Source organism: Phascolarctos cinereus, unplaced genomic scaffold (assembly GCF_003287225.1).
Source record: "Phascolarctos cinereus isolate Bilbo 61053 unplaced genomic scaffold, phaCin_HiC Scaffold_726;HRSCAF=1367, whole genome shotgun sequence".
NCBI lineage: Eukaryota > Metazoa > Chordata > Mammalia > Diprotodontia > Phascolarctidae > Phascolarctos > Phascolarctos cinereus.
In genome coordinates, this window is record NW_027556098.1 from 384513756 (window position 1) to 384537426 (window position 23671).

At 52.3% G+C, this 23671-nt stretch overlaps 1 protein-coding gene across 1 annotated transcript in view; it reads right to left on the reverse strand.

Moving 5' to 3' along the window:
• The window catches only part of CROCC (ciliary rootlet coiled-coil, rootletin), a 76961-nt gene that overhangs the window by 12586 nt on the left and 40704 nt on the right, over positions 1 to 23671 (reverse strand). The window contains 14 exon segments of the mRNA XM_020972769.2: positions 2094 to 2469; positions 3471 to 3638; positions 5231 to 5390; positions 6321 to 6559; positions 6912 to 7055; positions 7640 to 7774; positions 10137 to 10316; positions 12201 to 12370; positions 13881 to 14008; positions 16405 to 16598; positions 17057 to 17287; positions 18245 to 18391; positions 20848 to 20992; positions 23079 to 23261. Coding sequence (XP_020828428.2) covers positions 2094 to 2469; positions 3471 to 3638; positions 5231 to 5390; positions 6321 to 6559; positions 6912 to 7055; positions 7640 to 7774; positions 10137 to 10316; positions 12201 to 12370; positions 13881 to 14008; positions 16405 to 16598; positions 17057 to 17287; positions 18245 to 18391; positions 20848 to 20992; positions 23079 to 23261 — 2600 coding nt within the window.

Sequence of the window (23671 nt, forward strand, 5' to 3'; positions counted from 1 at the left end):
TGTGACCCTGGAGAAGTCTGCCTCCATTCTCTCTGCCTTCTAACCCATCCTTTACACTCCAGAATCATTTCTCTAATAGCCAGACCTGATCACGGACCAGTCTATACACCTCTGTTCAAAAATCCTACCTGACTCCCCAGTGCCAAGTAGAGTTCCTGGCATTCAAGGCTTTCTCCAATGTGACGCCACCCTACCTCTCCACGCTCATCTCATACTACTGCCCTGCAGACCCTCCTGACTCCCCAAACAAGGCTTGTCCCACTGACCACTCCCACCCCACACCTTTGCTCACTACCGTTCCTCATGCCTGGAACGGGACCCCTTTTCCCAAGCTTTGTTCCAAAACTCCTACGATGCCACCTCCTCCAGGAAGCCTCTCTGATCCCATATGGGCAGTAAAAACTGAGAGGTAACAGAGGACCCCAAGTGCTGGAGGGACTCAGAGTCAGGAAGACCCGAGTTTAGATCCCACTTCTGACACCCGCCGTGTGAGCAGGAGAAATTCTCCATCAGCAAAACAGGTTGTGATTTTGACACCTGCAGTATCCACTTCCTGGGGTGGTTGTGGTAATCACCTATTATCCGGGGAGATAAGACACAGAGTTCTGCAAACCTTAATGCACCACACAGATCTGTGCTATCAACACTCTTTCTTCTTGGACCTCCCAGAGCACTGTCTTGAGTTTCTTAAGGGGCAGCTTGTGATGCAGTATATTGGACCTGGAGTCAGGAAGACCTAGGTTCAAATCTGGCTTTAGATACTCACCAAGCTGTGTGACCCTAGGTCAGACATTTAGCCTCTCAGTTAAAGAGAGTGATCTCAGCCTCAGTTTATCATCTGCAAAATGGGTCTAATAATAGACCACACTACCTCCCAGGGGTGTTGTAAGGAGCAAAGGAGATAATATGTATAAAGTGCTTTTTAGTCTTCCCAGTACTACATAAATGTAAGTTATTCGCTAATAACTTTTGTATTAATCTGTGTATTAATAATACAGTGTGTATTATAATCTGTGTAATTAATAATCTATATTAATGAGGACGTACTGGCTTGTAGTAATAATCTGTGCATGTGTTATCTCCCTTTTAGAGTGCAAGCTCTCTGCAGGGAGGGGATGTCTTATAAATTATGTATCTCCCCTAGGACTGGCACCCCACACCCCACACCCACACAGTGGATGCTTAATAAAGGTTGTTTAGGAGAAAGGATGAGTGAAAAGGCAGGGGAGAGGGCGACACCTTGTGGTGTACAGCAGCACTGCAAGAGAGGGCTCAGGCTAGTCTGCCTGAGAGCCAGAAAGAGTCCTGGGCCCTGGGCTGCATGTGCCCTGCCCTCTGACTCTGACATGGGCACACTTGGACTACCCCATTCTCTGGGAATGGACTCCACACGCCCTCTATTGGTCACCTATCTATTCAGACAGGAAGTTCACATACGGAGGCAGACTGTGTAGTGAGCAAGGCTCTGGGCTGGGAGTCAGGAAGTCAGGGTTCTAGGCCCAGCTCTAGAACTCCCAATATTACTTGTGTCACCTGGTTAACTCACTCCCTAGACCGCAATTTCCTCATCTAAAAAATAAGAGTAGTGAAATAATAATATCTAAGTGCTCTTCCTTCCAGCTCTGACATCTTGTGTTCTAAGGGCCCTCCCAGCTCTGACATTCTAGCTTCTGTGGACCCTCCCAGCTCTGACATCCTGTGTCCTAAAGCCCCTCCCAGCTCTCATGTGCTGTGTTCTAAAGGACCTTCCAGTGCTGATGTTCTGCGTTCTATGGGCCCTCCCAGCTCTGACGTTCTGGGTTCTAAGGGCCCTCCCAGCTCTGATGTTCTGGGTTCTAAGACCCTCTCAGTGCTGACGTTCTAGGTTCTGAAGGCCCCTCCCAGCTCTGACTTCCTGTGTTCTAAAGGCCCTCCCAGCTCTGATATTCTAGGTTCTGAGGAGCCTCCCGGCTCTGACATCTTATGTTCTAAGGGCCCCCCCAGCTCAGACATTCTGGGTTCTAATGCCCCTTCTGGTTCTGGCTCTGTGGTCCAATGCCCCTTTGGCCTGGCTCAGGGGTTTCCAAGCATGGCCAGGGGCCCAAGTCTGTCACCTCTTGCTGGGGAGGGGATCCTCTTAGGCGAGTTGGCATAGGCCCGGAAGGCAGGACTGGGCACCCTTCCTATGCCCAGTGTGCGGCGCAGGGCCGAGCGCAGGCTGCTCAGCTGGAATTCAGCCTCTCGCCGCTGCCCTTCCACTCGGGCCAGCTCCATCTCGAGGCCTTGAATCCGGCCCTCCGCAGCGCTCAGCCGGAGTCCCAGCTCCCCAGCTTCAGCCTGTGTCCTCTCCAGCTTCAGCTCCAGATTCCGAGCGTTGTCCAGAAGCTTCTTCTCCGAGCCCCGAGACTCCTCCAGGGAGCCCAGGAGGCCTCGCTCCCGGGCCTGGAATCCCTGTTCCACCTCCAAAAGTCTCCTCTGAATGGCAAGGAGCTGGGGGTGGAGGTGGGGATGTGGAGAAGAGGGAGGAGGTGAGTACCTCAGAGGACAGACCTTTGTCTTTCCCTGTACCCTGCAGCGCAGAACTTCTCTGTTCTAAGAGCCCTCCCAGCCCTGATCCTCTGAGTTCTAAGGGCCCTCCCAGCTCTGACAGCCTGTGTTCTAAGGGCCCTCCCAGCTCTGACTTTCTGTGTTCTAAGGGCCCTCCCAGCTCTGACAGCCTGTATTCTAGGGATCCTCCCAGCTCTGACATCCTGTGTTCTAACGGTCCTCCCAGCTCTGATATTCTGTGTTCTAAGGGCCCTCCAAGCTCTGACATTCTGTGTCCTAAGGGCCCTCCCAGCTCTGACATTCTCTGTTCTAAGATCCCTCCCAGTTTGAATAATCTATGCTTTAAAGTCACTAAAGTCTAGATCGGGGTGGGGGAACCCTGCTGCCTTAAGGCGACGTGTGGCCTTCTAGGTCCTTGGGTTCGGCCTTTTGACTGAACCCAAGCTTTACAGAACAAATCCTTCAGTCACTTGAGGACCTAGAAGGCCACATGTGGCCTTGAGGCAGCAGGTTCCCCACCTCTGCTCTACAGCCTCTGATTCTAGCCAACAGTGGGAGGGAAGGGATGAGGCAGTCAGGTGCCCATGATGCAGCATCCTGAGGGTATGGTCAGCAGAGTGCCAGCTCCTCAGCCCCATTCCAAGGACCAAGTCTCTGCAGCCACAGCCCTATGGGATCAGTGGCTAAGCATTAAAGAAGGCAGTGAGCACTGGAGGACATCTTCTGGCTCACATCTGGGGAAAGACGTGTGGCTGGGAAGGCCCTTCCTTGCCCTATGAACGCTCCATCCTGGGCTGCTGGCGGAAAGGAGGGGACACACAGGCCTGGCCTCCCAGGCCCCTAGTTAGTGGTGGAGACAGAGGCCTACAAAGGATGGAGTCACTGTTCCTTACCTGGGGCAGGTGACTCCCCTGCCCCGCCCATCCTGCTGGGGGGCCACCTACCTCTTGTTTGGTTGCGTCCAGGGCAACCTCTCCCTTTAGAACCTTCTGCTTGAGGCCGAAGGCCTCCCTGCGGGCCTCCTTCTCCAGCTGCTGGCTCAGGGCTACCCGGCCCTGCAGCTCCACCAGCTCCTGGGTCTTCTTGGCATTATCACTGTCCAGCATCTTCATCTGGGGCCAACAGAGGGGTGCTCAGGCTGGAAGGGAGAGCTGGGGGCCTGCCCCCCGCCTGCTCCATCCAGTGCCATCTGCTTGAGGGGACTCTGGCCTATGAGCCTCCTAATCCAGGAAGGCTTCCCTGATTCACTCTGATTATCCCTCTCTGACCCAGGTCCCTCAGACAGCCAACGGGGCTGCTCTTGTGTTTACAAAGCAGTCTACAGCCAGTATCTTGAGATCTCACAGTAATAATGGTCATCCAAATTTTATTCTGGGGGTGCAAAAGATAGGACACTGGGCCTGGAATCAGGAAAACCTGAGTTCAAATCTGCCCTTAGACACTTACTGGCTGTGTGACCCTGTGAAAGTCACGCAAAAAAAAAAAAAAATCTCAGTTTGCCTCAGTTTCCCCATGTGTAAAATAAGGATGATAATAGCACCTATTACCTCCCAGAGCTGCTGTGATGATCAAATGAGAAAATAAGTGTAAAGCATCTAGCACACAGTAGGTGCTATATAAATGTTAGTTAATATTCCTTAACCTCCCTTAGCCTCAGTTTCTCCATCTGTAAAATGAGCAGAACAACAGCACCTACCATCTCCCAGAGTTTTTGTGAGGCTCAGACGAGATAATAATGGTAAAGCATTTAGCACATAGTAGGTGCTATATGAATGTCACCTATTATTATTATTGTTACTTAGCCTCCCTTAGCCTCAGTTTACCCATCTGTAAAACAAGCAGAACAACAGCACCTACTACTTTTTTTTTTTTAGGCAACTGGGGTTAAGTGACTTGCCCAGGGCCACACAGCTAGTAAGTGTCAAGTGTTTGCTCGGAGGCCGGATTTGAACTCAGGTCCTCCTGACTTCATGGCTGGTGCTCTATCCACTGCGCCATCTAGCTGCCCCAGCACCTACTACTTCTTAGGGATGTTGTGAGGATCAGATGAGATCATAATGGTTAAAGCACTTAGCAAACCTTAATCTGTTCTATAAACAGTAGGTATAATGATTATTCTGTCCACATCACAGATGGGAAAGGGAGGCCCAGAGAGTTCACCTGTTTAAGGCCACATAGCTAGTGGGGGTGCAACCCAGACTCACACCCAGTTCTTCTGCCTCTACCACCTGTTTTTCCCACTACACCACGCAGTCTTAGGGACTCAGTTTGCAACAACCAGCTGCCCTGCTTACTATATGTAGGTCTATTAGCGTCCTTGAACTGCTCTAAGCCTCAGTTTCATCATCTATAGAATGGGCAGAATAATAGCACTGACCTCCCAGTGTTGCTGGGAGTCTCAAATGGAAGAGTGGATGTGAACATAAAAACTTTGCTAAGCTACAGTATTAGTGCATATATTAGTATATATTAATATATAATAGAGGTATATATTAGTAGTGGCTGTGGTAGAGCAGGTAGGTATGTGGCCTACTTCCTCCATGAGACTGGAGGCTCCCTGAGGGCAGGCAGAGACACCAGACTGGAGGCTACAAGGCACATTGGAGATCAACCACCCATACGAGTGAGGGAAGGGAATTTTGCCCATGGTTACCCACCAAGCTGGCAGCAAGGCCCAGAGTCCCTGCCTCACAAGGCTCCGTACCTGGCGCCTGAGCTCCTGCAGCTCCCGCCGGGCCTCGAGCCTGGACCGCTCGACCTCCTGCAGCCCCGCCCGCAGCTCTCCCGCCTCCCTGCCCGAGGTCGCCCGAGCCTCTTCCAGCAGTGCCAGCTTCTGTTCCTTATCCTCATTGGCGAGCTTCAAGCTGGTGGGCATGGGGGGTGGAGGGGGCAGAAGGTTAGGGGCCCTGGGATGCAGCCTCTCCCAGGCTCTGGCAGAGGCAGCTGCTGGCCAGCTCCTACAAGGCCTGGAGGCTAGGGTCACAATTTACCCCCCTGGCACTTTTCTAGGACCCTTGGGGGAGGGAACATAGTGCCAGGGATGAAGGCTTAGGAAACGGGGGTCAGTCAGCAGAGCTGGGGCTCAGGGCCCTGGAAGGGCTCAGGCAACGGAATGGGGGTTCTGTGTGGGGGAAGGGGCTCAAGGTGAAGGGGAGAAGGACTCAGTCAGGATGGGGATTCAGGAGGGGAAGAAGGCTCAGGGAGGGTGAGAGAAGGCTTAGAGAGGCCGATGGGACTCAGTGAATAAACTTTTATTAAACATCTGCCGTGTACTATGTGCCAGACACTGGGCTAAGCCCTGGAGGCTTGGGAAAAGTGGTGGGAAAGGGTGGTAAAGGGCGGCGATTCTGCGAAGGGAAGGACTCTGAACTTGGAGCTTCTAGGGAGCAATGGCAGCCAAGGAAACGTGAGGAGGACCCTGCGGGGAGTGGGAGCCTCCAGGAGAAGAATGGGGGTGCAGTGAGGGGGGACGAGGGCTCCAGGAGAAGAATGGGGGTGCAGTGAGGGGGGACGAGGGCTCTGGGAGTGAATGGGGGTGCAGTGAGGGGGGACGAGGGCTCTGGGAGTGAATGGGGGTGCAGTGAGGGGGGACAAGGGCTCTGGGAGTGAATGGGGGTTCAGTGAGGGAGGAAGAGGGCTCTGGGAGTGAATGGGGGTGCAGTGAGGTGGAACGAGGGCTCAGGGAGTGAAGGGGAACACAGTGGGCAGAGGACAAGGGCTGAGGGAGCAGATGGGGGCCCACAGAAGGGCTCAGGAGCAGGCACCTGACCCCCACCCGCCAGGCCCCACCATACCTGATGCGTTCACTCTCCGCCTTCTTGACAGCAGCTCTCAGCTCCTCGTTGGAGCGCCTCAGGGCCTCTCGCTCTTTGGTGCTGTCCCCCAGGCTGCGGCGCAGCTCGAGGGTCTCTTGGCGCTGCGCCTCCCGCCCTTCCTGTCCCTCTCGGACCTTCCGCTGGGCCTCCAGCAGCTCCCTCCGGAGCCCGTCCCGGGAATCCTCCAACAACCGGAGCTGAGTCCTCAACTCATCAGCCTGGAGAAGGCCAGGCCGGGCACAGGGAGGGAGAGAAGCTCAGGGTGAGGGGCCTTGAGGCTCCCCTGGGCAGCTGCCACAGGTGGGACTGTCAGATTTTGTTTGTCAAGGAGGCAGTGAGGGGATGGGGGCTCGGTGAGGGGGACGGGGGCTCGGTGAGGGGGATGGGGGTAAGGCAATGGCAAGCTGAGAGAGGACCAGAGGATTATGGACAGGAACGATGGGGTTAGTAAGAGGGACAGGGAATTTCCCCCCCACCCCCCACACACACTCCATGCACACACACCCCTGTCCCAAGCCCCGCCTGCCTCCCCATGTGCCTCATCTCCTCCCCCCCTCCGGGGTCTCTCACCTCTCGGAGGCAGGATTCACGCTGTCGGCCCAGATCCCGAGCCTGCTCCTGCAGCGCCTTCACCTCCCGCTCATGGTTGTTGATGGCCTCCTCAAACTTGGCCCGGAGGTCTCGCAGCTCTGCGGTCAGGGCGTTCACAGTGCTCTGGAGGGACACAGGTGTGTGCAGACAGGTGAGGTCAGCCCTCCTCCTCTGTCCACACCCAAACTGGACAGTGGTACCCATGTCCCTACTTATCTTCTCTAGAAGGTCTGTCCCAGCCCACTTCTCCTCCTGGTCACCGTCTAAAGGTGTGTGTGTATCTGTCTGTCTGTCTGTGTGTCTGAGTGTGTCTGTGTGTGTCTGAGTGTGTCTCTGTATGTGTGTGTGTGTGTCTGTGTGTGCGCATGCACGTGTGTATGTGTGTGTCTATGTCTCTGTGTGTGTCTGTGTCCGCGTGCGTGCATGCGTGTGTGTGTCTGTCTGTCTGTGTCTCTGTGTGTGCGTGGGTATGTCTGTAGTGCCTTGGAGGATGTATATACCCACTCAGAGGGCTCCCTGAGGACAGGAGCCATAACTTCCCCACCAGCCTGGGAGACCCTTGTGCCACCTGCCAGAGAAGACTAACAGACGTTCTTCCCCAAAGCCTCCCTGGGGCTTATCTTGGGACCCAGAGCCTGAGGCCGAGCAAGGACCTTGGAGTTGGGGGGCCAAGACACTGGACTGAGCCCCTGCTCTACGCCACCTACGCGGTCCTGTTCCTGACGGGTCAAGGCATCGCGTTTCTGCCTCTCCAAGTCCATGGATATGGTGGCCAGGCTCTGCTGGGTGCCCAAAAGCTTCTCGGACAGAGCTGTCTTTTCTGATTCCTTCAGAGACAGGGCCTACAGAGAGGGGAGAGGGGTCAGGGGGCTGGGTCAGTCAGGGTCAACCCCGTGAGCAGGTACACATGCAGGGGGATTCTGTGCCCTATCCCCCAGTGGGCCCCGCTGCCCTAGAAACAGGCACAGCTCTGACAGAAGCAGCAGTCAGAATTTGAACCCTGGTCCTCACTCCAAATCAGCGCCCATTTCCCTGACAGGTCACTAGGAGCACGACTGTCTATTAAAAGTCCTCCTATGCCTCACTGTGATGTGCAGGCAACCCTGGGTTGACCAAGTCTATGCCAGTAGAGAGCAAGCCAAGAGTCTAGGGATGGAGATGGACCGAGTGTGGATTAAGTATCCAAGGACTGGCCCGGAGGCTCACTGACAAATGCCTGCCCATCCAGGGAAGAGCCTTCACAGCCCCACAGCTCAAAGGGAGAGGCTGCCATGGCCCAGGAGGGTGGGGTCTGTGTCGGCAGAGGGGGCGCTCACACACGTGTGCGTAGAATTATACAGCTGGGCCGTGACCACGAAGCCCAGTGGTTGCCCTGTCTGGGGGCTGGAAAAGGGCCTGCCATGGTGGAGTTTCTTCCAAGCCAAGAAGGCCATGGACCTGCATGGGCCAAATGGAAATTCCTACAGAGCATGCTCCTTAGTTGAGAGTGTAAGCTCCTGGAGGGCAGGCACATTTCACTCTTTGTCCTTGTCTTTACTTTTCTGTATTCTTGTTTTCATCCAATAGAATGTAAACTCCTTCAATCAATCCACAAACACTTATTAGGCACCCACTGCATGCCAGGCACTGTGCTCAGGGCTGAGGATACAGAAAAGTTTTGTAAAAGACAGTCCCTGCCCTCAAGGAGCTTATAGTCTAACGAGGCAGACATGCTATAGATACAGCGGATGGAAGGTAACTCTGGAAAATGATAATAAAAGCTCACACTTACATAATATTTTAAAATTTGTCAAGTACTTTACAAATATTATCTCATTTTATCTTCACAATTCTGGGAGGTAGGAGCTATTGTTATCCCCATTTTAAAGATAAAGAAACTGAGGCAGAAAGCTTAAGTGACTTTGTATTGGTAAAGGAGCTAGCCCATAGCAGGGATCAAATGAAATAATGTTTGTAAAGGTCTTAGCATGGCGCCTGGAACATAGCAAGCGCTACGTGGATGTGTCTGTCAGCTGCTATTATTATTACTATTAAGTGGGTAGGCCACATCACTTTCCTCAACCTCAGTTTCCTTATCTGTAAAATGGGGAAAACAACAGCACCTTTCTCATAGGGCTGTTGGCAGGGTCAAGTGAGATGATATACATGAGGCTCTTGTCCAACCTTCCAGCACAACATAAGCATCTCTGATTATTATTATATATTATTTATTATTATTATTATTATTATTATAAGCATCTCATGATATTATTATCATGACTCTGCCCTGACTCTACTCTTCCCCATGCTAACCGCGCCTCATTGGTTCAGCAATTGTTGTATGGCATCGTGAGCCCCCTCACAATCCTGGTGGTCCTTCGCTGGTTCTTCTTACATATCACTATCCTTCCCAGTACAGGGTGCCCAGACTGACCAAAATATTCCACGCATGGTCTGAGTAGGGCAGAAAACAGTAAGAGAGTCTCACTCCCCTGGTCCCAAAAGCAGTATGTCCTTTAAGCTGAATGCAGGCTAAGGTCACATCAGCTTCTCCAGATGACAATGGGAGAGCTCGTGCTCTGGAACCTGGGGTCTCCTTTTCTCAGAGCCCCTCCCAGCCCTGACATCCTGTGTCCTAAGGGCCCTCCCAGCTATGACACCCTGTGTTCTAATGTCCCTTCCAATTTTAAAATTTCTGTGATAGGCAGCTAGGTGGAGCATTGGATAGAGTCAAAAAGACCTGAGTTCAAATCTGACCACAGACACTTGCTAACTATGTGACCCTGTGCAAGTCACTTCACCCTGTTTGCCTCAGTTTCCTCATCTGTAAAATGAGCTGGAGAAGAAAATAGCAAACCACTCCAGTACCTTTGCCAGAGGAACTCCAAATGGGGTCATGGAGAGTCAAACACGACCGAAATGACTGAACAACGACGACATTGTTATCCCCGTTTGACACGAGGAAACTGAGGCATGAAGAGATTAACTGACTTGTCGTGCTGCTGGTAAGCAGAGCCAGGAGCTGTTGCCACTCCGGCTGATTCCCATAACACCCCCAGTCCGAGCCTGTTAGGACGGGGTGTACCAGGGGAGGGGGGTCAGTAACTTTCCAGACTCTGTCACTGCTGGTAAAGCACAGCGGCAGCCCTGTCTCCTCACTGCCCAGGCTCAGGGGGGTGTCTGCTGAGGGAGGCAGGACAAGCTCTGGACCCGGCCTCCTCCTACCTGCTGCTTCTCATTCTCCGCCAGCAGGAGGCTCTCATCGCGGTCCTGCTGCAGGGCAGTGATCTCCTCACTCAGCTCCTCCTTCTCTGCCTCGAGCCGGGCCAGCAGCTCCTCTCGCTCCTGGCTCAGGCGATGCAGCAGCTCCGTCCGCTCTGCTTCCAGCTCTCGTCGGGCCACCTCCTGCAGAGGGTCAGGGGAGCAAGGGGAGGCATAAGCAGGCCCCCGCCACGCCTCAAAGTCAGAAGGCCGGGGATCCACTCTTAACTCTGACGTGAACTGACTGTGTGACCTCTAAGAATTCACCTCCTCTCTTTGAGACTCAGTTTCCTTATCTGTAAAATGAAGGGGCTGGACTCAACTAGATCATTAAAGTCCGTCCCCACCCAGCTCTGACATCCTGTGTCCTAAGGGCCCTCCCAGCTCTGACAGTCTGTGTCCTAAGGGTCCATCCAGCTCTGACATTCTGTGTTCTAAGGGCCCTCCCAGCTCTGATGTCCTGTGTCCTAAGGGCCCTCCCAGCTCTGATGTCCTGTGTCCTAAGGGCCCTCCCCTCTGACGTCCTGTGTTCTAAGGGCCCTCCCAGCTCTGATGTCCTGTGTTCTAGGGCCCCTCACAACTCTGATATTCTATGTGCCAAAGCCCCCTCCAGCTTTCTACATTCTAGAACCCCTCACAGTTCTGACATTTTGTTCCAAAGTCCCTTTCAGAACTGATATTCTTTATTCTAAGGACCTTTCTGGCTCTGTGTCTATGTCAGAATCTCTCCCCATTCTGATATTTTATGTTCCCCCGTCTGTTCCCATTAATTCTATGACTTTTTTTCCTTGACCAGTAGAGAAGAGCTCCAGGGGACCGGTACTGTCCTTCCACAGAGCCATGGGGGGGGGGGGAGCCTAACCACCAGGTCTCGTGCTCTTAACAAAGGGGCAATGCTTGGGGGTGGGAGCAAAAAGGGGATGGGATGGACAATTGGGACAGGCAGAAGGCATCCAGCCTGGCTCTGACCTAGACCCTGAGATCCCAAAGTTGCCCAGCCAGGCTGCCATCCTCTGGACCTTCCCACCATGCCCAGGAACCTCTCCGTCCTGGAAGATCACTTTGGCCCTGGAACCCACAGAACCACAGTACCCTCTGCCCCAGGGCCTCTCTCTGATCTGATCTGGAGGGCTCATCCCAGAACCTCCATTTAAGGAGGCCTAAGAGGCCAGCCACCTCTTCATATCACACCAGGCTGAACACCTCTAGTCAGCTTCATCATCCTGGCCCCTTCCTCCTGGTCTTCAGCTGCCTCCATGTGTGGTCTTTCCCCGTTAGAATGGAAGCTTCCTGAGGGCAAGGACTGTCTTTCTTCTTGCTTGTATTTGTATTTTCAACTTAGCATAGCACCTGATATACAGTAAGTACTTAATAAATGCTTAACTGACTGACCAGATTTGCTCACCACACAGTACGCCTAGATCTGAGATCTAGATATTCAGTGTCAGGGAACCTGGGTCACAAATGGAGCTCCCTACTACCTATGGGATCCTGGGTTAATTCTGCTTTCTGGACATGCTTCTTTTCTATAAAATGAAATTGGTCAAACTGATGTATGTTTTTTGTATATGTACACACATCCACTCTAGAAAAAATATATTTAAAAACAATATATATGCATATATGCATATGTGTGTATATCTATCTTTCTATCTATCCATCCATCCATCCATCCATGTTTTTTGGTTTTTTTTTCCCTAAAGTGAGTAGGAGGTGAAGCACCCAGGAAGAAGATCAATGTCAGTGCCCTGATGGAGGGCTAGGAAGAGTCAGAGACCCTGACTTTAAATCCCAACTCTGCTGTACACTACCTGGGGTAAACTGACCCCCTCTGGGTCTCCATTTCTTCATTTGTGACATGAGAAGGTGAGACCAGATGATGCCGGAGGCCCTACAGCCTGTGACTCCTCTCTGGGCCCCACAATAGGAGGGTGCCCTCGCTCCCGCACCCTGGCTGCCCCACTTGGTTGGGCCTCAGCTCCCATAGTGATGCTTAGCCCAGCAGCTCCCCTCCCATCCCCCTCAAACCTTCTCCTGACGCAGCCGCTCTACATCCTCATCGTGGGCTGCCTGTTCTCCTCGGAGGGTGGCCTGGGCCTCCTGCTCCACCTGCACCAGCTGCTGGGCTAGCAGCTCCTTGTCCCGCACAAGCTTCTGTACCTCGGTCTCCATCTGCCGCCGAAGACCCACTAGCTGCCCTGTGGGGCAGAATGCAGAGAGGGACATTGACACATCCTGTGTTCTAAGGGCCCCCCAGCCCCGACATCCTATGTTCTAAGGGCCCTCCCAGCCCTGACAGTCTGTGTTCTAAGGTCCCTCTCAGCTCTGACTTTCTCTGTTCTAAGGGCCCTCCCAGCTCTGACATTCCATATTCCAAGGGCCCTTCCAGCTCTGACTTGTGGATTTATGACCACACTTAGAGCTGGGGGAAGACCCTCAAAGGACAGCCTCCTGAGGGCCCTGGAGGAGGTATCTGTGGAGCCTACACTCCCAGATGATTTCTGAAAGAAACGTCGCTGTCACCTTAAAGGCTGAGAAGATGTAGCCCAGCAGTCTGGGTTCTAGTTCCAGGTCCCTCCCTGGTCATGTGACCCGACATCCTACCACTTAGCTGACCTCACTCCCTATTAATGGCTAATCCCAGTGACCTCTTCTCCATCTTCCTCCTAACTGCAGCTTTTGAAACTATCCCCCCTTGTTCTCCCCATTCTCTCCTCCCTGAGTTTTCCTAATCTGTCTTTACCTGTTTTCTGTGTGACTGTGGCCAAGTCACTGAATGTCTCTGGGCCTCAGTTTCCTTAACTGTAAAAAGATGGACTCAGACTAGATAAAAACCACAGGCAGCTGGGGTTTCTATAGAGCTTTAAGGTTTGCAAAGTGTTTAACATATTTTATCTCATCTGGTCCTCTTGACAACTCTGGGAGGCAGATGCTAATGCTGTCCATATTATACACATGAGAAAACTGAGGAAACAGAGGTTAAGTGACTTGCCCAGGGTCACACAGCTAGTAAGGCTCTGAGGTGGGATTTGAACTCAGATCTTCCTGACTGTAAGCCCGGAGCTCTGTGCACTATGGTGCCCCCTGGCTGCCTAGATGACTCTGAAGGTCCCTTCTATCTCTAAAGCTTTAATCCCGCCTCCCTCCTACATATCTGACCTCCATCTCCTTGGATGAATCATCACTTGTCTTGTCTCCCCTGAGTGTAATGGGTATACTCAGCTCAGATGCCCCTTCCTACAGGAAGCCCATCCTGATGCCAGTGACCACCCTTGACCACAGATATTACTTTGTATATATTGTGTGGGAGTTTTCACATGCATGTTGCTTTTGCTTATAGAATAGAAGCTCCCTGAGGGCAGGCACTTTTGTGTCTGTCTTTATAGCCCCAGCACATAGTACAGTGCCTGATACTTAGCAGGCAGTTAATAAATACTGGCTGACTGATTGAAGGAAAGTAGAGGGCACAGAAGTCAGATCAAGACAGAAGGGGCAGGCCCAGCCCCAGAGTCAGAGCAGACGAAGCTCTAGCCCGGTCCCGGCCTCTGCGGAGGCCGAGAGGGAGTGCACGGCACACCTTGGGCTTTCCGCCCTGGGGCCCAGCCCAGACGAGGAGCTATGAGCAGAAGCTTGCCAAGTCGTCCTAATGGTACCAGGCCCGGGCTGGCCCCCTCCCACCCTCATTACCCTAAAGTACAGGGACTATACCGGTCAGCGTCTCCTTGGCCAGCAGCAGGCCCTGCACATCGGCCTCCAGCTGCTCCCTGCGCGCCTCCATCTGGCTGAGCTGTCGATGGGCATCAAACAGGCTGGTCTCCAGGGTGTCCTTCTCTGAGCTGGGGAGAAATGCAGGGCCGGTGAGGGAGGCACTCGGGCCCAGTCCTGGAAGACACGGACTGAGTGCCCTCCCAAGTGCAGCTACCTCCCTGGGGACTCTGGAATTCCAGGGAGGAGGATTTTTAGGGTGGAAAGGCTCCTTAGAACACAGAATATCTGAGCATACCTTAGAAGACAGAACGTCAAAGCTGAGAGAGGCCTTAGAACACAAGATGTCAGAGATGGGAGGGCCCTTAGAACACAGAATGTCAGTGCTGGAAGGGGCCTTAGAACATAGAATGTCAGAGATGGGAGGGGCCTTAGAACACAGAATGTCAGAGCTGGGAGGGGCCTTAGAACACAGAATGTCAGAGCTGGGAGAGCCCTTAGAATACAGAATGTCAGAGCTGTATGGGGCCTTAGAACACAGAATGTCAGAGCTGAGAGGGATCTTAGAACATAGAATGTCAGAGCTGGGAGAGCTCTTAGGATACAGAATGTCAGAGCTGTAAGGGGCCTTAGAACACAGGATGTCAGAGCTGGGAGGGATCTTAGAACACAGAATGTCAGAGCTGAGGGATCAGCTGTGTGACTCTGGACAAGCCACTTAATCTCTGTATGCCTCAGTTTCCTCATCTGTTAAATGAAGACAGGACTAGCATCTACTTCCCAGGGTTGTTTTGAGGATAAAATGCGATAATATTAGTGAAGCACTCTGCAAACTTTACAGCTCCCTCACCATACTAATTGTTATTATCATTACCTTTAAAAAACAGACTGTCAGAGGAGGGAGGGGGCTTAGAAATTATCTAGCCCAGGAATAAGCTTTTTGGGCCAAGACCTCCTTGGCAGTGTCTGTCGGGGCCTATGGACTCTCTGAAGAAGAATGTCTTTAAAGCATAAAATAAAATCCAGAGGATTCCAAAGAAAATAAAGTTAGTGAAAATAAAAATGTACTTTTTTCCCATCCAAGTTTACAGACTCTTTGACATCTATCCACAGAGCCCAGGTTAAGAAACTCCAAGGTAGTCCCAACCCCTCATTTTACAGAGCAAGAAACTGAGCCTCGGGAAGGGAGTTAATTAGGATGTAGCCAGGGGAAGACAGGCACAATCAGCTCTGGACAGGGGGGCCAGCCAGCACCCGGGGGCACCTGCTCCATCCTGACAGGGGGCTCAGCTAGTGGCTGGGGCACCCGCTCCATCCTGATGGGGGGGGGGTCAGCCAGTGCCCGGGGCATCCGCTCCATCCTGACACAGGGCAGCCAGCTGTTGGGCAAACCTCTGCCTGTCTATAACTCTAATCCACACACGTTGGGGTGGCACTCACCAGCGGAGGTTTGTACACTCCTCACTCCTTAAGGAAAGCTAGGGCAGGTGCCAGGCAGGCCCCACCCAACACGGCTCTGTGATGGCAAACAGAGCTCCTGGGTTACTTTCCCTACAGGCAAAAGCCTGCCTTGTGTCCTAGTCTTGGAGTTGGAGCTGGGGTTCAAATTTGCTGCTCCTCTAAGAGTTATGCCCTGAAGCAGTTCCCTGTCCCCTCCAAATCTCAGCTTTTTTTCCCCTGTAAAACAGGGTGGCTAATATTCACATTAAGAACATTGTGAGGAAAGCGTTTTGTAATCTTCAATGCTACAGAAACAAGAGCTGTTATTCTTACTGTCATTCATCTTACTCTCCCCCCAAAACGAATATTTGACTTTGTTACATCCCTGCTCAAGAAACGTCAATGTCTCCCTACTGCCTAGGATACGTAAACCCCTCAGCCTAGCATTTAAAGTCCTCCAAGACACGGCTCTACCCGACTTTCACAGGGTTGTTGAATATTCTCCCCTTCACATACTCTACCTTCAATCAATCAGTTAATCAAAAGGCATTTATTAAGTGCCTACTACGCGTGTGGCAATGGAAATACAAACCAAAAATGAAACCCTTCCTCTCAATGAACTTGCGCTCTATCAGGGAAGATAAGATGTGCATATGATATAAAAAATAAACACAAAATGAACAGGAGACAGTTTAGGGAGGGAGGGCACTCGCGGTTAGGAGAAATGGGAAAGACTCTGTGTAGAAGGTAGCCCTTCAGCTGAATCTTAAAGGCAGTAAGGATTCCATGAAGAGGGAGGATGGCTTGGGCAAAGGCTCGGAGGTGGTAGATTGCAGCCCAACTGGCCTTCCTGCTGTCCCTCCAACTTAGCTCTCCATCTCCTGGAAGGCTCTCCCTTTCACATCCACCTCTCAGCATCATTTCAGGCTCAGCTTGCGCATCACCTCCCCCAGGAAGCCTTTGCTGATCTCTTTAGTTGCCCTGCCCTCTTCCCCAAGTTATCCTTCCTGTGCAATGCGTTCCTGCCCCTCCCCTCACCCCCACCTTGCCAAGGTGCACAGAGACCCCCGCCCCGTGACCTCCTTACCGGAGGCCGGCCACCTCCTCAGCCAGGGACCGATTCTCTCGCTCGGAGGCGGTCAGCTGCACTAGCAGGCTGGCGCGCTCCTTGGTCAGTGACTCCATCTCCCGGAAAGCCCGCTCCAGCCCCTCCGAATGCCGCTCCCCGTCTCGGTGAGCTCTCTGTAGCTCCTCCTGCTGTGCTCCCAACTGTCTCGACAACTGCCCCGGAACAGGAGGAGGTGCGTTAGTCCCCAGGTCTTAGCCTTGCCCAAGCCCCCACTTTGAATTGTCCAGAGACTCCCTCCCTGGGCGCTTTTTCCCGTGATCCTTTCTGACCCTCTTCCCCTCCCCAACCAGTCCCCGCCTGAATGATCTCTGCCCACCCAGACCCCTCATCAATTTCAAAACCCAATATTTAAAGCCACTTCCTCCAGGAAGTCTTCCTTAATGGGTAGTGACTAACTCTAAGCATTGTGTTTCCATGCTGGAGAAGCATGAAAAAAAAAATAAAAGAGAAAAATTGTTTTCAAGAAAAAAATGTTAATTCTTGCCCCAAGCCAGGTCCATTGAGGACAGTTCTGCCCTCTTCTGGGCTCCCTTGCCTAAGCCAAGGCCACTCCCAGGCACTGGTGCCCCTTGGGGCTCTGCCACCCCAGAACTAAGGGTGTCTCTCTCACCTGTGACAGCTGATCTTGGAGCTGGCCACGCTCCTTCTGAAAGGCAGGCAGCTGCTGCTCCAGGGCCTCTCGTGCCAGCTCGGCGGCCTGGAGGGAGCGCTCCAGGCTCTGCCTCTCTGCCTCCTGCACCAGCTTTTCCTGCTCCAGCTGCGCCACTCGCTCCTGGGCGGCCGCCTTCTCCTGCTCAGCATCTCGCTTCTGCCCAAGGAGGGTTCCCCGCTCCTCTTCAAGCTGGGGAAAGGGAGAGGGGATCAGGGGAACCCTGGATCCATCACCCTCAGTTGGGATCCCGTGCCTGTGGACCTGAGACTGACCTCCCAGGAAAGGAAGCCAGGGGAAGGAAGAGGAAATTCCCAAGGACTCTTCCAGGGACATAAATATGGGGAAGAAGAGGAGGCAAGTGGAACAAGGCAGAGGAAAAGAAAAAAGAGGAGGGAAAAGGGAGATGGGGGAGAGGGAAAAAGAGAAGGGAGGTAGAAAAATGGAGAAAGAGACAGAGAAGCAAGAGAAAGGAAAAGAATGAGTGTGACAGAGAAGGAAGAGAGGAGTGAAGGTTATGGAACTGCAGCCTCTGAGGCCATCTAGTTTAATCCCTTCATGTTACAGATGAGGAAACTGAGGCCCAGTGAAGGGGGTAGAGACTTGCCAGGATCCCAACTCAGGTCTTTGTGCACCCAAGAAAGAAGAGTTACAGGAGGGAAAAGATAGAAGTCACACTTACTAGCTGTGTGACCCTGGGCAAGTCACTTTACCCTAATTGCAAAAAAAAAAGAAGAAGAAGAAGAAGAGAGAAGAAAGACGGAGAGAAAGGAGGAAGGGGGAGGGAGAGAGAGAGAAAAGAAGAGGAGAGGGAAAGAGAGGTAAGGGGAGAGAGACAGAGAGAGACAGAGAGAGAAAGGAAAAGAAGGAAGGAAATATAGGCAGAAGAAAGAAAAAAAGAAGAAACAGAAAAGAGAAAAAGTTGGGGAAAAAAAGAGAGAGAAAGAAATAGAGGCAGAGGAGAGAAGGTGGGGAGAGGGAAGGTAGAGGCTACTTAGGAAGGGAGTGGGTCCTCCACCCCTAACCTCCCTGGCAGCTGGCTAAGCCCAGGATCAGACGGAGCAGTGCCTGGGGTAAGCCTCACGCAGGTGTCTGAGGGAGGGCGCTGTGCCCCTTCCACTGCTCCCCCAGAAGACGGGCAGGCAGTACCTGAGAGACCAGTTGGTTGAGTTCCCGTTTGTCCTGTGCCAGGCCCTCATTGAGGGCACTCAGTTTGGACAAGGAATCCCGCAGAGATGCTTCCTCTCCCTTCAGTCTGTTCATGGACAGCTCCAGCTCAGCTCTGCTGGCCTCCACCTGCTCCCGGGACATTGGAGAGACAGAGACACGGAGGAACATGAAGAACAGAGACACATGTGGATACAGAGAGTGCAGGATCACGGGAGGTGGAAGGGGTATAGAGACAGGAAGAGAGAGATAGAATAACAGAGCGGAGAGATGGGGACATGGAGAGATAAAGACAGAGGCACAGAGAAAGACACAGAAAGAGATGCAAATCCAGGGGGAGACACACCAGAGAGAGTCGGAGGAGACAGAAAAAGAGAGAAAGGAGGGAGAGACAGGAACACATACAGAAAGAGAGACAGGAAGAGAGACAGATGGAGGGGATTACACAGAAGTAGAAAGAAATGAGAACAGAGACACAAATAGAGGGACAAAGGAGATTGAGAAGGGGGGGAGGGAAGGGATAAACAGAAACAGAGAGACAAAGGCAGACAGATGGGGAGAGTCAGAGAGAGAGAGAGAGAGAGAGAGAGAGAGAGAGAGAGAGAGAGAGAGAGAGGAAAGCAGGGAGAGAGAAAGAGAGGTAGGTAAGGAGAAAGAGGGGGAGAGAAAAAAGAGAAGAGGGAGAAAGAGGAAGGGAGGGAGAGGAGTGAAAGAGAGAGGAAGGGACAGAGGGAGAGAGAAAGAAAGAGAAAAAGAGAGCAGGGGAGAGAGAGAAAAAAGAGGTAAGGGGAAGAGACTCAAAGAGAGATAGGTCAAAATGTTTTTTAAAATACACGGAAAAAGAAATACAGAGACACAGAAAGAGACATGAGAGGCACAAATACACAGGGAAACAGAGATAAGAATAGTCAAACAAAAAGAGAAAAGGGGGGAAAAAATCCCACTGTATACAGCAAATTGTACAAAAGCAATCAGAAACAAAACCAATATAATTTTGGCAGGAATGAATCAGATCAGGCTCATGTTACAAGGGGGGATGGCGGGTGCTGAGGTTAGACATGAGCAAGACCTTCCCCATGACAGGAGCCCAGCAGCAGCCCGGGCGTAGTAGAGGGCCAGAGCCTCCAGACACAGCAGCTCTGCCTGGTGATCCTGGGGAAGTCTCTTCCCCTCTGGGGCCCACTAGCTGTCTAAGATTCTAAGCTGCTGGTCTGGCCTTGGTAGAGAGAGGTCCCACCCCCACGGGGAGTTCCTGGGGCCCTAGGTAGGAGTGCCTGTCTTCACTGGAGAGCTCTGGGAAGGGACAAGCCAGCCCAGTCAAGGAGGGCTCAAGGAGCAGCTGGAAGCCGGGGGGGGGGGGGGGGGGGGGGGAGGGTCATCAGCCCAAAGACTCAGCTGACCAGCTGTATACTGCCATTTCTTGGAGTTATTCCTTCAATTGGTGGGCTGGGTTGCCCTGAGCCATTCTCCCCCCATCTCCCCCCACCCTCCCTCCAGCCTTCAAGCTGCCTGACCCACTTAAGATGCAGCCCCCTGAGGCTGGGGGCAGGGCTTCCTTTCCTAAACACTCTTAGACGGGCCTCAGCTTTATACCTTGTTCTAAACAACCACCTCGGCCCAGATGTACTCAGCTGTGAGTGCTTCCTCTTATCACACTGGCCCAAGTCCATGCCTCAGGCCTCTCTCACAGCTAAAACCACTTTATAACAACATCCCAGGGCTCTATCAGTCATCATTGAAACCCCTGGGGTGGCATCCAGTGCGGAACTGTCATAGCCATATTCTGACCCATGAGTAGCAGGGTTACAGTTAGGGATCAGAGCACCGGTTACTGACACTGACCTGGACACAGCCAAGCTGGCCTTTTCCCTTCTGCTGTGGAGTCAGGGGAGGCTGGGATTTGGACTGTATTTTAAGGCTCCCCCCCCCCACCCAAGCTCTAACATCTTGTGTTCAAAGGCCCCTCCCAGCTCTGACATCCTGTGTTCTAAGGGCCCTCCCAGCTCTGACATCCTGTGTTCTAAGGTAACTCCCATCTCTGACATCCTGTGTTCTGAGGCACCTCCCAGATCTAAAATTCCTTCCAACTCCCATATTCCAGGTCCTGAGGTTCCTTCTAGCTCTGATATACCACATTATTTCTCCTTTCCATGGCTGGTTTTACCCTCCTGGATCACTGCCTCATCATGGCAGAGGGGCTTGCATAGCTCAGTGAAACTCTGAGCTATGCTGTGTAGGGATACACAAGACAGACGGGTCACAGTGGAGCGTTCTGACAAAAGGTGACCACTGGAGAAGGAAAGGGCACCCCCCTCCTGGATCTTTGCCAAGAAAACCGTACGGACAGCATTAGCGTGCTATGGCCCACAGGGTCATGAAGAGTCGGACATGACTGAACAACAACGGCTGATGTTGGAGGCCTCTCTAACTCTATGAGCAGAGTCACAAGGAAAGACGCCACCCAAGCCACCAGGGAGCCTGCAGACCCGGAAGGTCCCCTCCAGCCCTAAATTCTACGATCCGACAAGGACAGCAAGCTACTGCAGGGGGCCTTGGTCAATTCAGGAGCCTAGGGAAGATCCCACCTTGGTCAGTGCCTCCGTCACCTCCGTCTTCTCGGCCTCCATCACTTCCTTTGCCAAAGTGGCCTTGCTTAGGGTCTCCTTAGCCAAGATCAGCTCCTTCATCAGCCCTGACTTCTTCACCTCCAGCTGCTCCAGCTGTTTATGGCTATCAATCAACCAATCAATCAACAAATAATAAGCACCTATTACGTGCCTGGCACTCGGTGCACAAAGACAAAGATGAAACAGTCTGCCCCCAAAGAGCTCATGTACTACTGAGGGACACAACAATACATAGATAATAATACACAAAATAAGCTTATACATAATAAATAGAAGGTAATTTGGGGGGGGCGCTAGGAAGGGCTTCATGGACAAGGTGGTCCTCGGGCTGAACGCTGAAGGACGTTGGGGATTCTAAGAGGGAGAAGCGATGAGGGACTGCACTTTAGACATGGGAGGGCAGGGGGAAGAGAAGATAGCCAATGCAAAGGCACGGAGATTGGGAGATAGAACACCAGACGTGCACAAAGGCAAGAAATCCGAGTTGGCCGTAATCTAGACCGCATGAAAGGCAGTAATGTATAAAATAAGGCTGGAAAAGTCGGTTGGGGCCAGGTGACTTTAAATGTCAGACCAAGAAGTTTATATCTGATCCTAGAGGTGATAGGAAGCTACCAGAGTTTATTTAGGGCATGGGGGTAACACAGTCACACCTGAGCTTTGAGGAAGTCACCTGTGCGGAGGATGAATTAGAGAGGGGAGAGATGAGGCGGGGAGACCGACCAGGAGGCGATTGTGATAACCCAGGCGAGAGGTGATGGTGTCCTAGGCTGGAGGGCCGTGGGAGTAGAAAGAAGGGGGGCACACGGGAGAGACAGAGTGGAGGTGATAGTGGCCAAGATCTTGGAGAATGGCTAAACACATTGTGGTCCATGGGAGTGATGGAATAGGACTGCTGCAAGAGATGATGAGTGTGATGAATTCAGAGAAGCCTGGGAAGATCGACACGGACTGATGCAGACTGGAGTCAGCAGAGCCAAGAGAGTGATATACATGATCATCGCAACAATGTAAATGGACAGATTAGCCACATACACATATCAGAAGTGAATGTTGCAAAACAATAACATGATGACAGCTAACATTTATAAAGTGCTTACTATGTGCTAAGCACTTTATAAATATCAGCTCATTTGATCCTGACAACTGCTAATCCTTGGGAGATAGGTGCTATGATTATACCCAATTTACAGATGAAGAAACTGAGGCAGACTGAGGTGAAGTGACTTTCCCAGGGTTACACATCTAGGAATGATAATGGCTCAAAAGAACAGATATGAGAAGGCACCCCCCACCCCGCTGCAAAGGTAGAAGGTCCAAAAGTGCTACACATTGCATGTATTTCAGACTTCCAATGTAATGAACCAGTTATGATTTTTCCTCTTACTTTTCTTTCCTTTTTTTGCCTTAAAAAATATTATTTGCTATATGGGATGGCTCTCTGAGAAGAGAAAAGGGAAGGATGCTGGGGGAAATTATGGTGACGTAAAAAACAAATGACATCAATAAAAACATTTACAAATTGACCAGAATCGGCAACTGATTGGCTTCGGGGTTGTGGTGAGGGAGTGAGATGGATCCGGGAACCTGGGCGACTAGGATGGTGATGCCCGGAATAAAAATAGGGATAACAAACAGGTAACTCTCCTCCCAGCTTCTCCCTGTCCCCCATGCCCCAAGGTCACGAAGGGCCTCGGGGAGCTTCTCCGCACCCCCAGGGCCTGCCTGTCAGACCTAAAGTCCTTCAGCTACAGGATTTGCTGCTCCTCCTCTGTGGGAAGGGACGGCCACTTATAAAACGGGCGGGGATAAGTCAAGGGCCCCCAGCGACCGAAATGGAAGTGTATGTTAGACTTGGTTTACCTCTAGAGATATTGTGCAGAACAAATCAGAGAATGAGTGGGAAAGTCAAAAGCACCAGACCAAGACCTTGCAGAATGACTGCAGGGGTCTCCTGCAGTGACCACGGGATGTGAAGGAAAATGCCCTAACCCTAGATCCGACTCCCAGCTCCGGTCCTCCCTGAGAGCTCGTGACCCTGAGCAGGTCACTCCCCTCCCCTGGGCCTCAGTTTCCTCCTCTGTAAAAGGAGAGGGTTCCAGGGGGAGGTTCTCTGTACTGCATACAGTCAGATACAGCTGGGTCTGGATGGGCGGGGGAGCAGGAGGAGTAGGGGAGCCCCTTCTTACCCCCGCTCTATTTCCTTGTGGAATCTCTCTCTGTCCTGGGTGATGTCCTCCTTCTCCTCCTCCAGCTGGTCCCTCTGCCTCTGCAGCTCATCCTGGGCCAGCTGCAGCTTCTCTTTCTCCTGCTGCAGCATCTCCACCTGCATCTGCATGGCTGCCAGACTCCGCACCAATCCATCCTTCTCGCTGCCAAGCACCAGGGGTGAGGGGCAGCGGTTAGGGAGGAAGGGATGGGAGCTGGCCTGCTCCGTGGCAGTCAGTACCCGCTGGAGCCGCTCAGCCCTCCTCTCCCCCATCCCCATTCAACCTGTGCTTCAAGGCCTAACAGACCCAGCTTCCTCTAGGAAGTCTGCCCTGCTCTGCCCCCTCAGCCCACACATTGATCTTTGTCTTCTAGAGCCTTCTATGACACTGACTATCGAAACCCACAGTCTAGAGCTTGGTTAGACACTGTTATATGTTATTCTGTGTATAAGCCTTACACCCCCAAACAGACTGGAAAGTCTTCAAGGGCCAAGATCACGCGTGAGGCAGTGGGGAACGATGTGTTCTCTAGGGTTCCTCCCAACTCTGACAACCTGTGTTCTAAGGGTAAT